Source organism: Benincasa hispida, chromosome 2 (genome assembly GCF_027475165.1).
Source record: "Benincasa hispida cultivar pf3 chromosome 2, pf3_genome.v1.1, whole genome shotgun sequence".
Lineage (NCBI taxonomy): Eukaryota > Viridiplantae > Streptophyta > Magnoliopsida > Cucurbitales > Cucurbitaceae > Benincasa > Benincasa hispida.
Window position 1 is genome coordinate 52,479,938 of NC_143479.1, and position 15,634 is coordinate 52,495,571.

At 35.7% G+C, this 15,634-nt stretch overlaps 1 protein-coding gene across 1 annotated transcript in view; it reads left to right on the top strand.

Annotated features, from left to right (window-relative positions):
• Window positions 1–12,715: 12,715 nt before the first annotated feature.
• Window positions 12,716–15,634, top strand: part of LOC150037989 (callose synthase 9-like) — an 83,906-nt gene continuing 80,987 nt past the window's right edge. Inside the window, exons 1-2 of the mRNA XM_090310866.1 lie at window positions 12,716–12,784; window positions 13,088–13,292. Coding sequence (XP_090166992.1) covers window positions 12,749–12,784; window positions 13,088–13,292 — 241 coding nt within the window. The 5' untranslated portion in view covers window positions 12,716–12,748. The remainder of the gene's footprint in view (window positions 12,785–13,087; window positions 13,293–15,634) is intronic.

Below are 15,634 nucleotides of genomic sequence, written 5' to 3' on the forward strand. Positions count from 1 at the left end.
CTTAATCAAGCCTAAACATAAACCAAGCTTAAAAATTATAACTAAGACCTAATTCCAAACACCCAAATATTACCAAATATTTCTAAATAATCTTACCCAAGGCGTGGTCTGATTCGAAATCTCTCCAAACGTTGAATTTAAGCCCAAAACAATTATTCGAGCAACCAACCCCTTTCTAATCTCCACAATCTTTGAATTATATTCAAAATTCTTGCCGAAATCATCTTAACTTTGCTTGACAACATGCTAATGGCCTCTTAAAATCCTTCAATCTTTCAAATCCAACCCAAATCGATAGATCCTGTGATAACAAAAGCGAACGTCGCTTGAGCAGTGGCCAGAAGAATGTCATGAAGAAGAAACTGACGTGACGGCTTCGGACGGCATCGAACGAGGTGGCTGGATGGAGGAGTGAGCAACTAAGGTCACAACGCAGCTAGAATAGGGGCATAGGCGGCGCGAACAAAGGCGAGGGGAGGCAAGGTGGCACGACTTGAATCGAGGGAAGGGAAGGCTGAGCGGCGCACAACAATCGTGGGTTGTCGCCTGTTGGGGTTGATGCCCTAAATCTCGTAGAGTCCTATAGTTTGTAAACTTTGTATGAACAAACTCTTATGTGATTAATAATATATGATATTTTATTCACTTTGACTATAAAATATGTGATATTTTAGTTGCATTTAACCACAAACCAATAAACTAACATCTAAGATTATCATTGTAACTTAAACATGTATGTGGAGACATACAGGTGGATCATGTTTAAATGATAACCTAAATGATCTGTAGTAGATGGATAAGGCTGGGTAACTTATCCTGGTGATAATACGAGTATGGCTCGCTTTGTTGGTGTTACAATTGTTGTAAAGTACTACAAATGGATTTGATCTTGAACATTCATGTATTAGACATGCGAGCGGGGATATACTATACAAAGAAGTTTGTATAAGACTGGACCATGAAATGTTTAGTCTCATTATATAACACCATTCATAATAAAGTCTTACATTTCACTAAGATGACCATAGGTAATATGACTTGAATCCTGAGTGAGTTGTGAACTCCTGTTTATGAGGGCGGTCCTTTGATTTGTATGGGTAAGAGTGGCCAGATCGTCGACTCAATAAGGCTATCATTTTGGAAATTCAGCTGATTGTAGAGCTGGGAATATAGTTACATAAGATGAAATTCACTCCTCCAAAGCAGGGGTACGTAGATAAATTGCTCCCTTAAGGGCTGATTCTGGGTCTTCAACAATGTGGCGTTATACCCTCTCCTGGCTCGAAAGAGTTTAGTCATAGTGGGACTATGATCTATTGTTCGTTGGAGGGATCAGTGGTACTTAAGAAGTTAGATGTAACTACAGAGGAAAAATAGTAATTTGACCCAGTTTTACTTACGAGCGTTTGTGAAGAGTCATTGTATTGTTGATTGGTTATATCCAATGGACACAGAAATATATCTATGGTGCGATGAATGCATATGTTGGTCTTTAGTGGAGTGTCTGACAGTTAATGGATAATGAATAATGTAATTAAAGAGTTTAATTAATTATTCATGTACCGTTGGAGTTTCAAGCTATAAGTCCATAAGGTCCCCTTGGTAGCTCAGAACGATTTAGTTGAGAATCAGTTTTGGATTAATTTAAATTGTTCAAATTAATAAAAGGGTTTAATTATATATGATATAATTGTCATAATGTATTTCATACATTATAGTTTGATAAGAAGAAATAAATATTTGAATGAGATTCAAATATATTTTCTATGAATGTGATTCATAGTTGTTAGATTTAATATAAATATGATTTATATTAAATGTCATAAAATAGTGAAAAGAAACTATAGTTTATACAATATATGATACAATATTAAAACTATAGAGTATATGTTATATTTGATATAACATATAATTTAATATAAATATAATATGATAAGTTAGTCATCATATTTTTTTATATTTTTTTATTATTATTTGAATAATAACTCCCCTATTTTCTCTCCAACCACTTTAGTGGGTGGTTATTGATTTTGTGGCAAGAGGAATAAAAGAAAAGTGTTTTTCTTCTTCTTACTCAACGATTGAACAATTGCACGATTTGCTATTGAGAGTTTTACAGAAAAGTTCTGTGTTTTTCTTGAAAGCATCCTCAATCTACTTCCTCCACACTCAAACTATCCCTCCTAACCAAAATAGTCAAAGCCCACCACTCCCCCCGAGAATACCAAAGGCTCTTTGTGGTAGTGTCCCTGTTACTGTTCGAGGTATCTTAAAGAAGGTTTTCAAGAGTTGTTGTTTCTGTTTGAGGCTCGTGACTGTTCGAGGGAGTTTCACGAAGAAAGGTTCTTCAAGGGTAATGTATCTTGAACCCTTTATTTCTTGTAAAAGCATGTTGTATTTTAACTTTAAATGCATATCTACTGTATGTTTACTGTAAATTATATTTTCAATAATTAATGGAATTTGGATGATCCGCTTCCGCTCAAGGATCTCTTCAATACTAGTTCATTCAATTGGTATCAGAGTCAAGTTGTTGGTTTCTTATTCCAAATTCCATTTTTTGTATTGAATTCGTTTGCAGTACTGATGGGTTTTATTTTATGCATTGCATTTATATTATAAATGTTTGTGGATGAATTGTTGATGGATGTTTACGGGATAGAAATCTCTGTTTATGGTTTTCTGTTTAATTTACAAAGTTGTATTGTAAGGGCCCCTGCGTTTTTGGGCAATAAATTGCAATCGAGTATGTAAATTTGTTTAAGTTTTTGAGTCGCTCGCGAGGCTTCAGAAGGAGGGTTGCAGTGCGTTTCGATGGATAAGACAAAATGGAAAATTGGAGGTTGTCGCATCGTGTAGCTAGAGCTAAACGATCGTTTAGTTTTTGTTATGCAATCGTGTAGAGTTTGCTACATGATCGTGTAGCATTTGCTAAATGATCGCATAGCTAATGCTACGCGATTGTGTAGAGTTTGCTACACGATCGTGTTGTGTTGGTTGCATGATCGCACAGGCGCTCGCTTGGTAGACAAACGTGCGGTATATGATACTCAATGCATCCTTGCGTGCTACACGATCGTGTAGACTATCATACTCATCGCATAGTTGTCAGCTACACGATCGCATAGTATGTGATACTCGACGTATGGATGTTTACTACACGATCACATAGACTTTCATGCTCATCGCATAATAATAAGCTACACGATCGTATATACTCAACGCCTCACTGCTTGACGATTGGGCGTTTGCTACACGATCAGTTGTAAGGGTCCTTTATGGAGTGGTTTAAGGCGAGCGGTTCAGGACCCAGTTCACTTGTTCCGAACTAATGGACTCATTTTTGTAATAGATTAGCCTTTTAATTTCTTTTTAGAGATGTTCTATCCTGATCCATCAACTTTAATTTAAATATACATATGATGTATGTTTATTTTATATGCCATAATGTATGTCATATAGTTTTAAAACCTACCATAGGTTATACATTTATTTTCATGCATTATTTTATATTAGAAGTGTTATAATATATTAGTATGCATGATTTAAATTACATAAAGCATGCTCATGCATCATTAATATAAGAGTTATAGTATATGTATGCATGAATTATAGCATGTCCATGCATTATTTATATTATAAATGTTACAATATAAGGTTGAATGCTTGTATGGAATGTATCTATAGCATAGTTCATTACTTAATTATATAAAAGTTATATATATTAGTAATGAATGAACATTGCATGAAGCATGACACTATCTTAGGTTAATTTATAATTGTTATAAATAACTTATGTATGTCATTCATATAATGGTTGGTTTTAATTGTTTCATTTACTTATAATTGTTATAATAAATGAAATTAGAATTAAAATCAACAATAAAGAGTTGCATGCAAACCTTAGGCTATAATTATTTTTTAAAAATGTTTTAAAATTTGATTGAGATAGACCTAAGATCATGATTAGAAATCTAAGTTCAATATTTTAAATCGGTTTAATAAGATCAAATTGATTCCTAATAAAAGATTAAATATGTAACAAATGTACCTATAACGGACCTTTTGTCTAAGGTTAGTTCTGGCTAGGTTGGAGTACTTAAGTCAATAGAAACGTCACACCCCTACTTGGGAACTCTACCCAGAAAGATGAATTAGATAGATTTGTTACATGCATGTAAATTTGATGAAAATCTATTAAAGAATTTAATAAGATTTGAATCAAAGTTGTCTAATCATCAAAGACAAGTGTTGTTTTTTAGTAAATTAAACAAACACTTAGATAAAATCAGTAGTCGAATTTTCTAAGTTAATGAACCCTAGGTAGAACACTTAGTGAGAGGAAAATGGGGTATAAGATACTTCACTTTTACCTCTATATGTTTCTCCCTAAAAGTTCACACCGTGAGATCTACTCTCAGCCTTGAGGTACCATAGGTGTCACCCTATGGGTGGTATTTGGGTAGGTCAATACCAAGGTGAATTGAGAGATAAGTGGGAGCGGGACGTGTGACAACATATCCCTTGGTCTCTCTCATTAGGTTGGATAAAGTTTCACGCATCGCCTCGAGGCATCGTGGTATCCCTCTAAAGGATGACAGTATTGCATGGCGCTTTATTTGATCTCCAAAAATGGATAGGGTTGCTTTAGTCTTTTGTTCCAATCGACTTTTCCCTAAAGTTGACTCATTGACGCGGGACTCTAGATCCTAAAATGAGGAGTTACACTTACACATAATTGTTAAGGATATTAACAAATTCCGGACCGAACAATGGTGACTATTAGTTACAGTTACAAGGAGTTGTTTCTGTCTAATGGTTGAGAATGTCTCATTTTAGTGAAGGGGCACTTGATCACCCCACGGTGACTTTTGTCCTGCCTAATTGAACCATTATTGTAAAATAAATGTCACTTAGGGTACACTAGACTATTTTGCTAAAACTTGATTGGTTTTCTAAAAGTGGTTTAATGCAAGTAAACTAAATTAAGTTTGTTCTTTTTCAGCAATTTAATATGGCTACCGCTACTCTTAGTTTACTTGCCGCTAAAAAATTAACTGGCGAAATTACGCTAGTTGGAAAAACACGATCAACACGATTTTGATCATCGATGACCTACGTTTCGTCCTGATGGAGGAGTGTCCTCCCATTCCACCTTCTACTGCTCCTCGAAATGTTCAGAAAGCATACGAGCGCTGGACAAGGGCAAACGAGAAGGTTTAAGCGTATATCTTGGCAAGCCTTAACAAAGTCTTGGCCAAGAAGTATGAGCCATGCTCACTACCCGTGAGATCATGGAGCCCCTGGAGGGAATGTTCGGACAACCATCCACACAACTCAGACACGACGCTCTTAAGTATATTTTCAATGTCCGTATGCAAGGGGGGCATCTGTTCGAGAACATGTTCTCAACATGATGATCCACTTTAAGTGGTAGAGATGAACAGGTTAAGCATCGATGAGGCCAACAAGGTTAGCATCATACTGGAATATTTACCAGAAAGTTTTCTGCACTTCCATAGCCATGCTGTTCCGAACAGGATTGAATACAATCTGACTACCTTGCTCAATGAACTACAGACTTTCCAATCCTTGTTGAAAATCAAGGAGTAGAAGGGTGAAACAAATGTTGTTTCATCTTCTAAAAAGTTCCATAAAGATTCGACCTCAGGAACTAAGTCTGTACCTTCTTCCTTCGGCACCAAAAAGTGGAAGAAGAAGAAGGGTGGAAAAAGGAAGGTTGCTGCTAACCTAGGAGTTATTGCTCAAAGGGTTAGACAACCAGTGAGTGTTGACAAGGGAAAATGTTTCCATCGCAACCAGGATGGACACTGGAAAAGGAACTGCCCCAGATGTTTAGCAGAAAAGAAGAAGGCCAAATAAGGTAAGTGTGATTTGCTTGTCTTGGAAACTTGTTTAGTAGAAAATGGTAATTCTACCTAGATTCCAAGAAAACCTGTATTCCGAAGGAATCAGTTTCCCTCTCCGAGGACTCACTGGATGGGTCGAATGGTGATGGTAGAGGAAGCCCCTGCCCTGCTCTGATTTATAAGTAAGTATCTCTTGTAAAATATGAGCAACACCAAATCTTTCTAGAGCCCAAACCTCTATTTCTCCCACCCGTTTTCCACCTTGCTTGGTAGTTATTGATAGTTGTCTTGTCAGGTAAGTAAGGGTCCGAAGAAGGTAAGGCTAACCTCAGATTTTAGGTCAATAAGTGAGAAAGTTCTTTTTGCCATTAGGACCGGTCTGACGATGAATAAGGCATACGGCGTGACAATTTGTTGACATACAATTGATGAGGCTATCACATACATTTCCCTTGGTATACCTCTACAAAGATAAGAGATTCGAGAAAGAATTTCACCGATAGCAACTCTTCGACCCAAAACTTCCCAATCAAACACGAACAACGACTACCATTATCCGATCACATTTTTCCTTCTTCTTCTGAAACCTTGGGGAATTCGTCTCGCCTATGAGTAGTAAAATGACGTTACGGCTTCCTGCTTCAGTGCGCTCTGGCACCAACTAATTTAGCACCTTCTAAGATCTCATCTCGTTGAAGGGTTTCAGAGCTTAGTCTGTACTCTGACTAAGGGTTGTCATGATCTTAAGAAATTTGCTTAACTCTTTAGAATATTAGAAAAGGGAGAAAGATCCAAGTGCAAGCATTGAGTCAAATTCAGGTATAGCAATGTAGTTCTTGTCTCCCTCTCCTACCTAGAGCATTCAAATAGGTAGCATGGATTTGTCATTAAAAAGATAGTTGAGAGAATAGAAGATTCAAAGCCAAAGACAGCGAGTAACAGAGTGACTAAGGTTGAAGATGTAACATTAGCCGCTGTTTAAGCTTGAACTCTCTTTCTCGATTGCTACTATTAGTTGAGGCTACCTAATGGAGCAAGGCTGCCGAAGTCACGGAACGTACGAGACTATACTATTTTTATAATCGCAGAAAATTTTGTTCGATTAGATATTAAGGATTCGCCACACAGAAGCGTTCTCGACGTCACTTACTCTTATTTAGAAAATGTTATTATTAAGCAAACAAAGAAGAAAAAGAGATTTTTTTAACTAAAAAGGACCTATAGTCAGACTATTGACTGAAAATTGTGTATATAAAGTCTTGAACCTACTCTTACAAGAAAGTAAGTAATCTCAGGACCCGGGCATTTATCCAATGCTTAATTTTAGGCATTAGTCTATTTTCGCGAGTCTGAAAGCCTGATCCGTGTGCGGATCCTTCTTTGGACTTATCAACGAACGTTCATGTTAGAATTCCATGGTTGGAGTTATAATGCATGTTTCGAATCGTCTTTAGGCAAGAGCTATACTACCCCTCATGAATCTATTCTTCAGCCCAGTAACCAATGTACATAGGGCGTAGCCTTAACCAATAGGATACACCACTCACTGGCGGAGTGGGTTTAACAGCTTCGAAGGAAGGGTGAGCAGCTATGGCTACATTATTCAGCTTCCCCTCGCTATCTTTGTCTTTTCTTTTCTAGAATCCCCTTCTTTACTAGTAAAGTTTTAGGTTTGATTTTTTAAGAAGAAGAGTCATTCGATCATATTCCCTATACCCAACTCATGGGTCTTTCTTAGTAAAGGATCAAAACGAGGAAACGTCTTATGCCATATCGACCGAGTCATTTCTCGGAGGACATGGTCCCAAAATGACTTCTATATATTGAACGAAATCTGCTGCTACTAGAAGAGCGATGCCTTGGGACCAGGCTCGAAGGAAGGAGAAACTACCTAACTTAGAGAGCTAGTAGGGACTAGAAGGTAGGAGGCTTATTGCCACACATAAAGAAACGCCCTAAGGGCCTTTATATCATTCCTAGTCAGGAATGTAGGGCAGGGGAAGCAGAATGCCTTATGTAGCTAGGAGTGCAGGGACGGTAAATCCTTCGACCCCCCAAGTATCCCGCAACCCAACCATAACTCTAAAGGGTAAAATGTGAGTCCGTAGGCCTCATATATCGGTCAAGTGGGGTACCCTGATGGAGACATAAAGCTTAATTTAGCTGCCCCCCAGGAAAAGGGCGAGTTACTAAGTGGGCAAGTCCATTTCTTTTAGCGAGAGGAGATTCCTCACGTAACAAGGTAATAACCGATTTTCTATTAGATTAGACCATTGTTCCTCATTTTCTATATGTCCTATATGTAGATGGGAAGTACACACCGAATGTAGCATTAAACCAATGTTAGTAAGCACTTGGCTTTAGAGCCCTATCACGTAAGGGAGAAGAAAGACTGAATGTGTGAAGCATACGGGGGGTAAGAAGGGACCTACGAACGAAACAAAACAAAAAACATGAAAGAATTTCGTAGTGGCTAGGGGGAGGGGCGGCTGGGCTGCCTTTTCAATTAATCTCCGGCTGCCCCCTAATTACTAGACCAACCTGGTGCGAGTTGTAAGGAGTCTTGGTCTCGAGTCAAGCTGAGGCATCATTTCATTCTCGTAACGGGAGTAAGTGCACCGCAAGACCAGACAAGTGACTCCCTCGCCTCCCAGCGGCGGTTTTTAAAGTGAAGTCATTTCCTAAACTAAGAAAGACAAATCCTCTTATTCTACGATAATTCAAGCTGCAGCTTCATGAGTCTGCTCGGAACCAGTCGATTCTTGAGCCATTCGTTCTCCCCTCTCGGTTGGCGTTTGCCAGCCACTAGAGCAAGTAAGAGAACAATCAGTGAATGAACAACAAGAACCCCAGATCTTGACCGGATTGTACATCTTTGTGTCTAGCTATGTATATGGATGTGCATAAAGAAGGGACGAGACATCTTTCTCCTTTTCTTTTTTTTTTTGGGGGGGGGGGGGGGGGGGGGGTGGGGAAGGGGAGGGAGGAGGATCGGAATGGGAGCTCGAGAAGTAAGTGCCTTGCTCAATGCTTTTCTTCTTATCTGTAGCCCGAAGTTGATGCTACTTTAGTTGAGTAGCTCTACTTCTGCTATCTAGCTTTGAACCCGGAAGTAGTATCGCAAGCAGAGTTTTTTTTTTATATCCTAATGGATCTTTTTTAATGAAAGTCAAGCAGGAACTCTTGTCGTAGCTATTATTCTTATTATTCCTGTCAAATTTGTGCCTTTGTTGTCTATGATAGATACCTGAAGAAAGGAAGAAAGAAGTCGCACAATCGAGGAATTGTTAATTTGACTCGGTTAAGCTGTTTCGCCCCTCTTTCCTTTTTTGTTATTGAAAACGGGGCAACTTTCTCGCTTGTTGCTTTATAAAGATTGTAGGGGCGCGTTAGTGCCCTTCCTTCAGCTGCCCCCGCCCTATCCCGGCCCGAAAGTTCGCTTCTGGCGACTAGCTTCTACCGCTAACGCTTGGACTTGGAAGCAAGCTACAGCTACCTTGAATCAATCAATGAATGAAAAGAAAGAAAGCGCTTACCGAGGAATAGAAAGGGAGGATAGGTTGGTTCGAGGACTCGTTGGTCAAAGGAAAGGGGAGGTCCTGATGTCGGGACAGAGCCGTATGAGGCGAGAGTGTCATGTATGGTTCCTTTGAGAAGGGTATGATACCACCACCTACCAGGACCGACGAGCGGTCCACGGAGCTGCATCCCTACTCACTGGTCCATGCACATTGCTCTCTCTAGGAGGTTGGCCGCCTATCCTAGATCTTCCTATTTTCAAGAAGATCCCAGGCTCGATCTGGTTTAGTATCAAGGTGATTCTCTTTTTGTTTCTATATATATGGGTTCGTGCAACATTTCCACGATATCGTTATGATCAATTAATGGGACTTGGACGGAAAGTGTTCTTGTCTTTATCATTAGCTCGAGTAGTTGTCGTTTCTGGTGTTTCAGTCACCTTTCAATGGCTCCCTTAATTATGTGCGAGGAATTCTCAAGTTGCTTGAACTTGGTGAGAGGAATTTCCCTCGTCGAGTAATGGGAAGCGGGCTAGTCCCCGAAAATGCCCGTTCTTTTGTCGTTGGGGCCCAAAATCTTCCTTGCTTTCCTCACAAATCCCATCGCGCAGAAGCTATCCTTTGACGAATGCAAGTAAGGTCACTTGCTTAATCTCCGTTGGCGACAAGGAAGGAGGCATTGGAAAGAAGACTATACCATACTAAAGTAAAGAGGCATTCGAGAAGCGACTAGTCGCTTCTGGCCAAGTATCTCAAGCTGAGTTTTTTTTTTTTAATACCCTAATGGATCTTTTTGAATGAAAGTCAAACGGGAACTCTTGCTGATGTTGTAGCTTTTGTCGCAACTCTTATTCTTACTGAGAAAGGCGAAGTGAGAATAGCTTCTAACGTTCCCGTTGGAGATACAAGTATTGTCATAGCTGCTGTCGAAGGGAGATGCGAGCACTTCTGCCGAAGCAAGAACGGTTGGCGCTAATCTTGTGGAGTGTTCGACAGTTAACGGATGGTGAAGAATGTAATTAAAAAGTTTAATTAATTATTCATGTACCGTTAGAGCTTCAAGCTACAGGTTCATAAGGTCCCCTTGGTAGCTCAAAAGGATTTAGTTGAGAGTCGGTTTTTGGGTTAATTTGAATTATTCAAATTAATAAGAGGGATTTAATTATATATGATATAATTAAATTGTTTTAATTATATATGATATAATTATCATAATGTATTTAATACATTATAGTTTAATGGGAGAAAATAAATATTTGAATGAGATTCAAATATATTTTCTATGAATGTGATTCATATTCGTTAAATTTAATATAAATATGATTTATATTAAATGCCATAAAATAGAGAAAAGAAACTATAGTTTATATTGTATGTGATATAATATTAAAACTATAGGTTATATATTATATTTGATATACCATATAATTTAATATAATATAATATAATATAATAAGTTAGTTATCATATTTATTTATATTATTTTATTATTATTTGAATAATAAATTCTCTCTTTTCTCTCCAACCACCTTAGTGGTTGGTTATTGATTTTGTGGAAAGAGGAATAGAAAAAAGTGTTTTTCTTCTTCTTGCTCAACGATTGAACGATTGCATGATTTGCTATTGAGAGTTTTACAGAAAAGTTCTGTGTTTTTCTTAAGAGCATCCTCAATCTACTTCCTCCACATCCAAACTATTCTTCTTAATCAAAATAGTCAGAGCCCACCACTCTTGGGTTCTCACTCCGAGAATACCAAAAACACTTTGTGGTAGTGTCCTTGTTACTGTTCGAGGTATCTTGAAGAAGGTCTCCAAGGGTTGCTATTTCTGTTCGAGGCTCGTGACTATTCGAGAGAGTTTCACGAAAAAAGGTTCTTGAAGGGTAATGTATCTTGAACCCTTTATTTCTTGTAAAAACATGTTGTAGTTTAACTTTAAATGCATATCTACTGTATATTTATTGTAAATTATGTTTTCAATAATTAATGAAATTCGGACGATCCACTTCCACTCAAAGATCTCTTCAGTACGAGTTCCTTCATGGCTGGCTGGAGGAGAGGGGCAGCGGCTAGGGCTCTTGGGACGCACAATCGAAGAAAAAAAGAAAATAAAGGGGGAGGTTATGCATGTGGGTGAAGAAGAAGGGAGAGAGAGATTTTTGAAAGAAAAAAAAACAAAAGTTTATTTTATTTTATTCTATATACTTTATTTTATTCGATCTTATTTTATTATTTCCTTCAAGACACACATATATATATAAATATATATTTTTTAAAACCCTTTCCTTTTCCTCTAAAATTCAAATTTCAAAATCAAACCAATTTTTCTGATTTAAATTCAATTTTCGACATTAACTTAAAAATTAAATTAATTCGACATAAATTCCAACATTTTCTTTAAATAAAACTAAATTTCAAAATTAACAAAAATGTCCTCAATTATTACAAAATACTGAATCGAATTTACGAACACTTGGGATGTTTCAACATCAACATTAATCTTATGATTGTAGATCCACTAACTAAATGATTGCCATCAAAGATATTTAACGAACATGCAAATGTATGGGCATTAATGGATAGCATTATTGATATTATGATTATGTTATTTGATACTTTCATTTATTTATTGTTTCTGATTTATCTTACAGTTTCGTTTCTTATGATTTGTAAATGCATAAATGAATTACATAAATTAAACAAGACATTATCTTTGATAAAGATACTTATTGTTGGATTGTTATTGATTACCTTAATTATAGATCATGTTAGATGAAGAACTATTTCCGTGATACATAAAAAAGAGTATGTCAATACAATAGTGTGAGTATTTGCTTAGCTAAAAAACAAAAAGGTCATGCTTAGAATAAACAAAATGAAGATGAAAAACACATGCATACTTGATTTTATCACTAACTCTTCTAGTTAACATGATTGAATTTCGAGGATGAAATTCTCACAAAGGGGTTGTCTCTTAGTTTTTGGTACATTGTAAAAACACCGAGTTGTTTATTTTGAAATATTCTGGTTAGAGGAAGTTTAAAGATAATTGGAAATAATAAATTGAATAGATAACTAAGGGCAAAAGGGAGAATTCCACAATGTTAAGGATAAAACCGTCTTTTCACTATTTAATTAAAAGAGTTTTGATAAAATGGAACAAAATTGGTGGAATATTATTGTGTGTGTATGTATATATATATAGTAAAATTGTCTCTTCACTCTTTAATAATATAGTTTTGATAAAATGGAATAAAATTAGTGGAATATTGATGTAAGAATTAGTATATAAATAAATTGAGAATAATTTAAAGAAACTATGGTGATAGCTTGGAGTATTTATAGTGGAGCACTTGAACCAATGCCATATTCTTCCATGACAAAGTTCGTACTTAAGGTCGGTAGCTAGAGTGAACTTATTTGGTGGATGACAATGTGTTATATTTGTTATGATTTAACAATTAGGGCTTGTTCTAATGACGATTTGGCAATAATTGTTTTTTTGGTTTCTTGCTTCAAGTTTGTTATGTCTTGTATAGGTGAAGTGTGATTAAATTCTTAGCTGCCATCTCTGTCTTTTTTCACGATTTGTTTTGATCTAATATTTGTCTACTTTATATTTTTATTTGATTCAATAAGGTGTTTCATACTGTAGAAATATTATCATTTTCTGTTTTAAATTTTCTTCTTATTTCAATAGAGAATGACACGAGTTGAGGAGTTGTGGGAGCGCTTAGCTCGAGCAGCCTTAAGAAGGGATAGAATTGGTATTGATGCTTATGAATGCCCTGAAAGTGACATTACTGGGAATGTACCATCTTCACTTGCAAACAATAGATATATTGATGAAATCTTGAGAGCTGCAGATGAAATTCAAGATGAAGATCCTGATATCTCGAGAATATGTATGCTATCCTTTAATTTCAAATTTTTATTTATATGCTTTTAAACATTATTTTTTTTTGCTCATTAATATTGGGAAAAATAGATTCTACAAGTCATGAGACCTTGAAAAAAAAGTTCTTCCAGTTTAATCTTCTTCTTCGTTTTTTTAGTGGGACTAAATGCACGTTGGATTTTATGGACTATGATAACCTACTAGATAACATGCGGTTTCATATCTAAATCAATTGATAATTAGAGTAGTAACTCATTTATCTTATAAAATTTGTAAAGTCTCTTAATTTTTTCAGCGTGGGTCCTCATCAAAACATTATAAATGAAGAGAAGGATTTGGTAGAAAGTTTTTGAATGTCACATCACCATTACATTGTTCATTCCATTAAGTATTTTAAAAAGTCCTTCTAAGCATGCGCCTAGACTCAAGACATCTAGTGCATTGCCTCTTCAAGGAAAGATTCACAAAATAAGGTGCGTGCTTGTAAAATCCTAAGGCTCAAAGCCCAAAATTCTATTACGTTTTTTTTCTTCCATGAAACTGACTTCTGTTTTCCCTTTTTTTTTCCCTTTACCTTCACTTAAATAAAATCGAACTTTTGGCTCTTACTATTATTATTATTATTATTTTATATATCATCGTTAAAGGAAAATAAAACTTTAAATTTGCTTAGATATCCCAATTATCCATTTTCTATAAAATTAAATTGTTTCCTTCATAATTTTTTTCAATTATTCATCTAATTAAGACTACAAGGTGTCGATGGTTACACAAAATTTTTTAAGTCAGTTACGACAATTCTATTCCTGACATAAAAAATATAATAAAGATATAATAATAGTAAAAGCCAAAAGTTCGATTTGATCTTTCTTTTTAAGGAAAGTTTGATTTGACCTCTAGTTAACGTAATAAAATAAAAAAGCTGACCAAGTCAAATTAAATTTAAACAAACTTTCTGAATTTTAAATTTAGGAATATCTAAGCATGTTCAAATATTGTTTATTTAAATATGATAAAAAAAAATAGTAAAAGCCAAAAGGTTGATTTGATCCTCTATTTTTTTTTTTTTTTGAGGAAACTTTGATTTGATTTGATTTAAGGTAGAAAAAAAAGCACAGAATTCAGTTTCACGAATATAAAAATTGAAGCTTTGAACGTAGATTGTGCCACGTGGGGGGTCTGCATATACACATGTAGACCCTCTTCAGGAAAGCTTTTCTCTTTAGAAGGCTTTTCAAATTGGCTTGTTAAAGGATTATAGTTAAATAGGCTAGAGGACTCCTTAGAAGACGTTTGACATAAAGGATAATGTTAAGAATATGATAACCACATTTTGTTACCATAAATACTATTTATCCTCAATTAGTTATCGTTAATACTATTTCAAAATCCCAATTTGCTAACGTATTTATTATTTGCTACAATTTTCACTATTTTATATTAATCATTTTTTTACTTTTTGCTACCGTGTTTACTATTTCCTTCTCAAACTAAAATAGTTTACATCTCAAACATATAATATCATAACTCAAACTAAAATGATCTACACCCAAACACAAACTATTATAATCAAACTATAATAACTAACTCTTTGCCTCAAACACCCCCTTAAGAGTTGTTTGAGGGGTCTATAATGAAATATTTTAATTCCTTATTTTACTCTGTTCAACTCTATGTATTCGGTGGAGTAAGACTAAACTCATGAACTTATCATCCTAGGTTGGAATAAGTTGACAGGATCACTTTTGTACGTTCTTATATCCCACTAAATTTGTAATATAATATAATTTAAAATCCATATTTAAATTAAACATTTAAGATTTTATTTATAATAATGAGCTCATTCTATCACTACAGTTTTCAATTCAACTTCCTTTCCCATCATTTTTATTTTTATCCTTCCTTCAATTCTTCACACATTTTAATACTCTTGTAATTTTTAGTAATTGCGAGCTCATCATTTTTAAAAACGTTTTGAAACCGCTTAAGAAGTAAAAATAGGGTCGAATGAGAAGTTAATGAAACACTCTCACTCTCCATCTCTCCTTTCTGTCTTCGACATTCATTCTCTGCCCTGCATCTCTCTAGACCCCTTCGGATCTTTGATTCCACCACCTCCTTCACATTATTCAAGACAAAAAAGCTTCTCCAATGATGCCGTTGTGTTAATGCTTATATAGGGAGATTATTCTCCAAGCAGTCGGCAATTTTCGAATCACCCCTCTCAAGGAATCAAAGAAACAATCATCTCTTTGCCAGGTTCTTCTATTAACTTTAGACCAAACGTTCGGATTAATAATGTAAGGTTCTAGTCCTTTATCTACTGAACAAATCCCCTCAAGCCTTCAC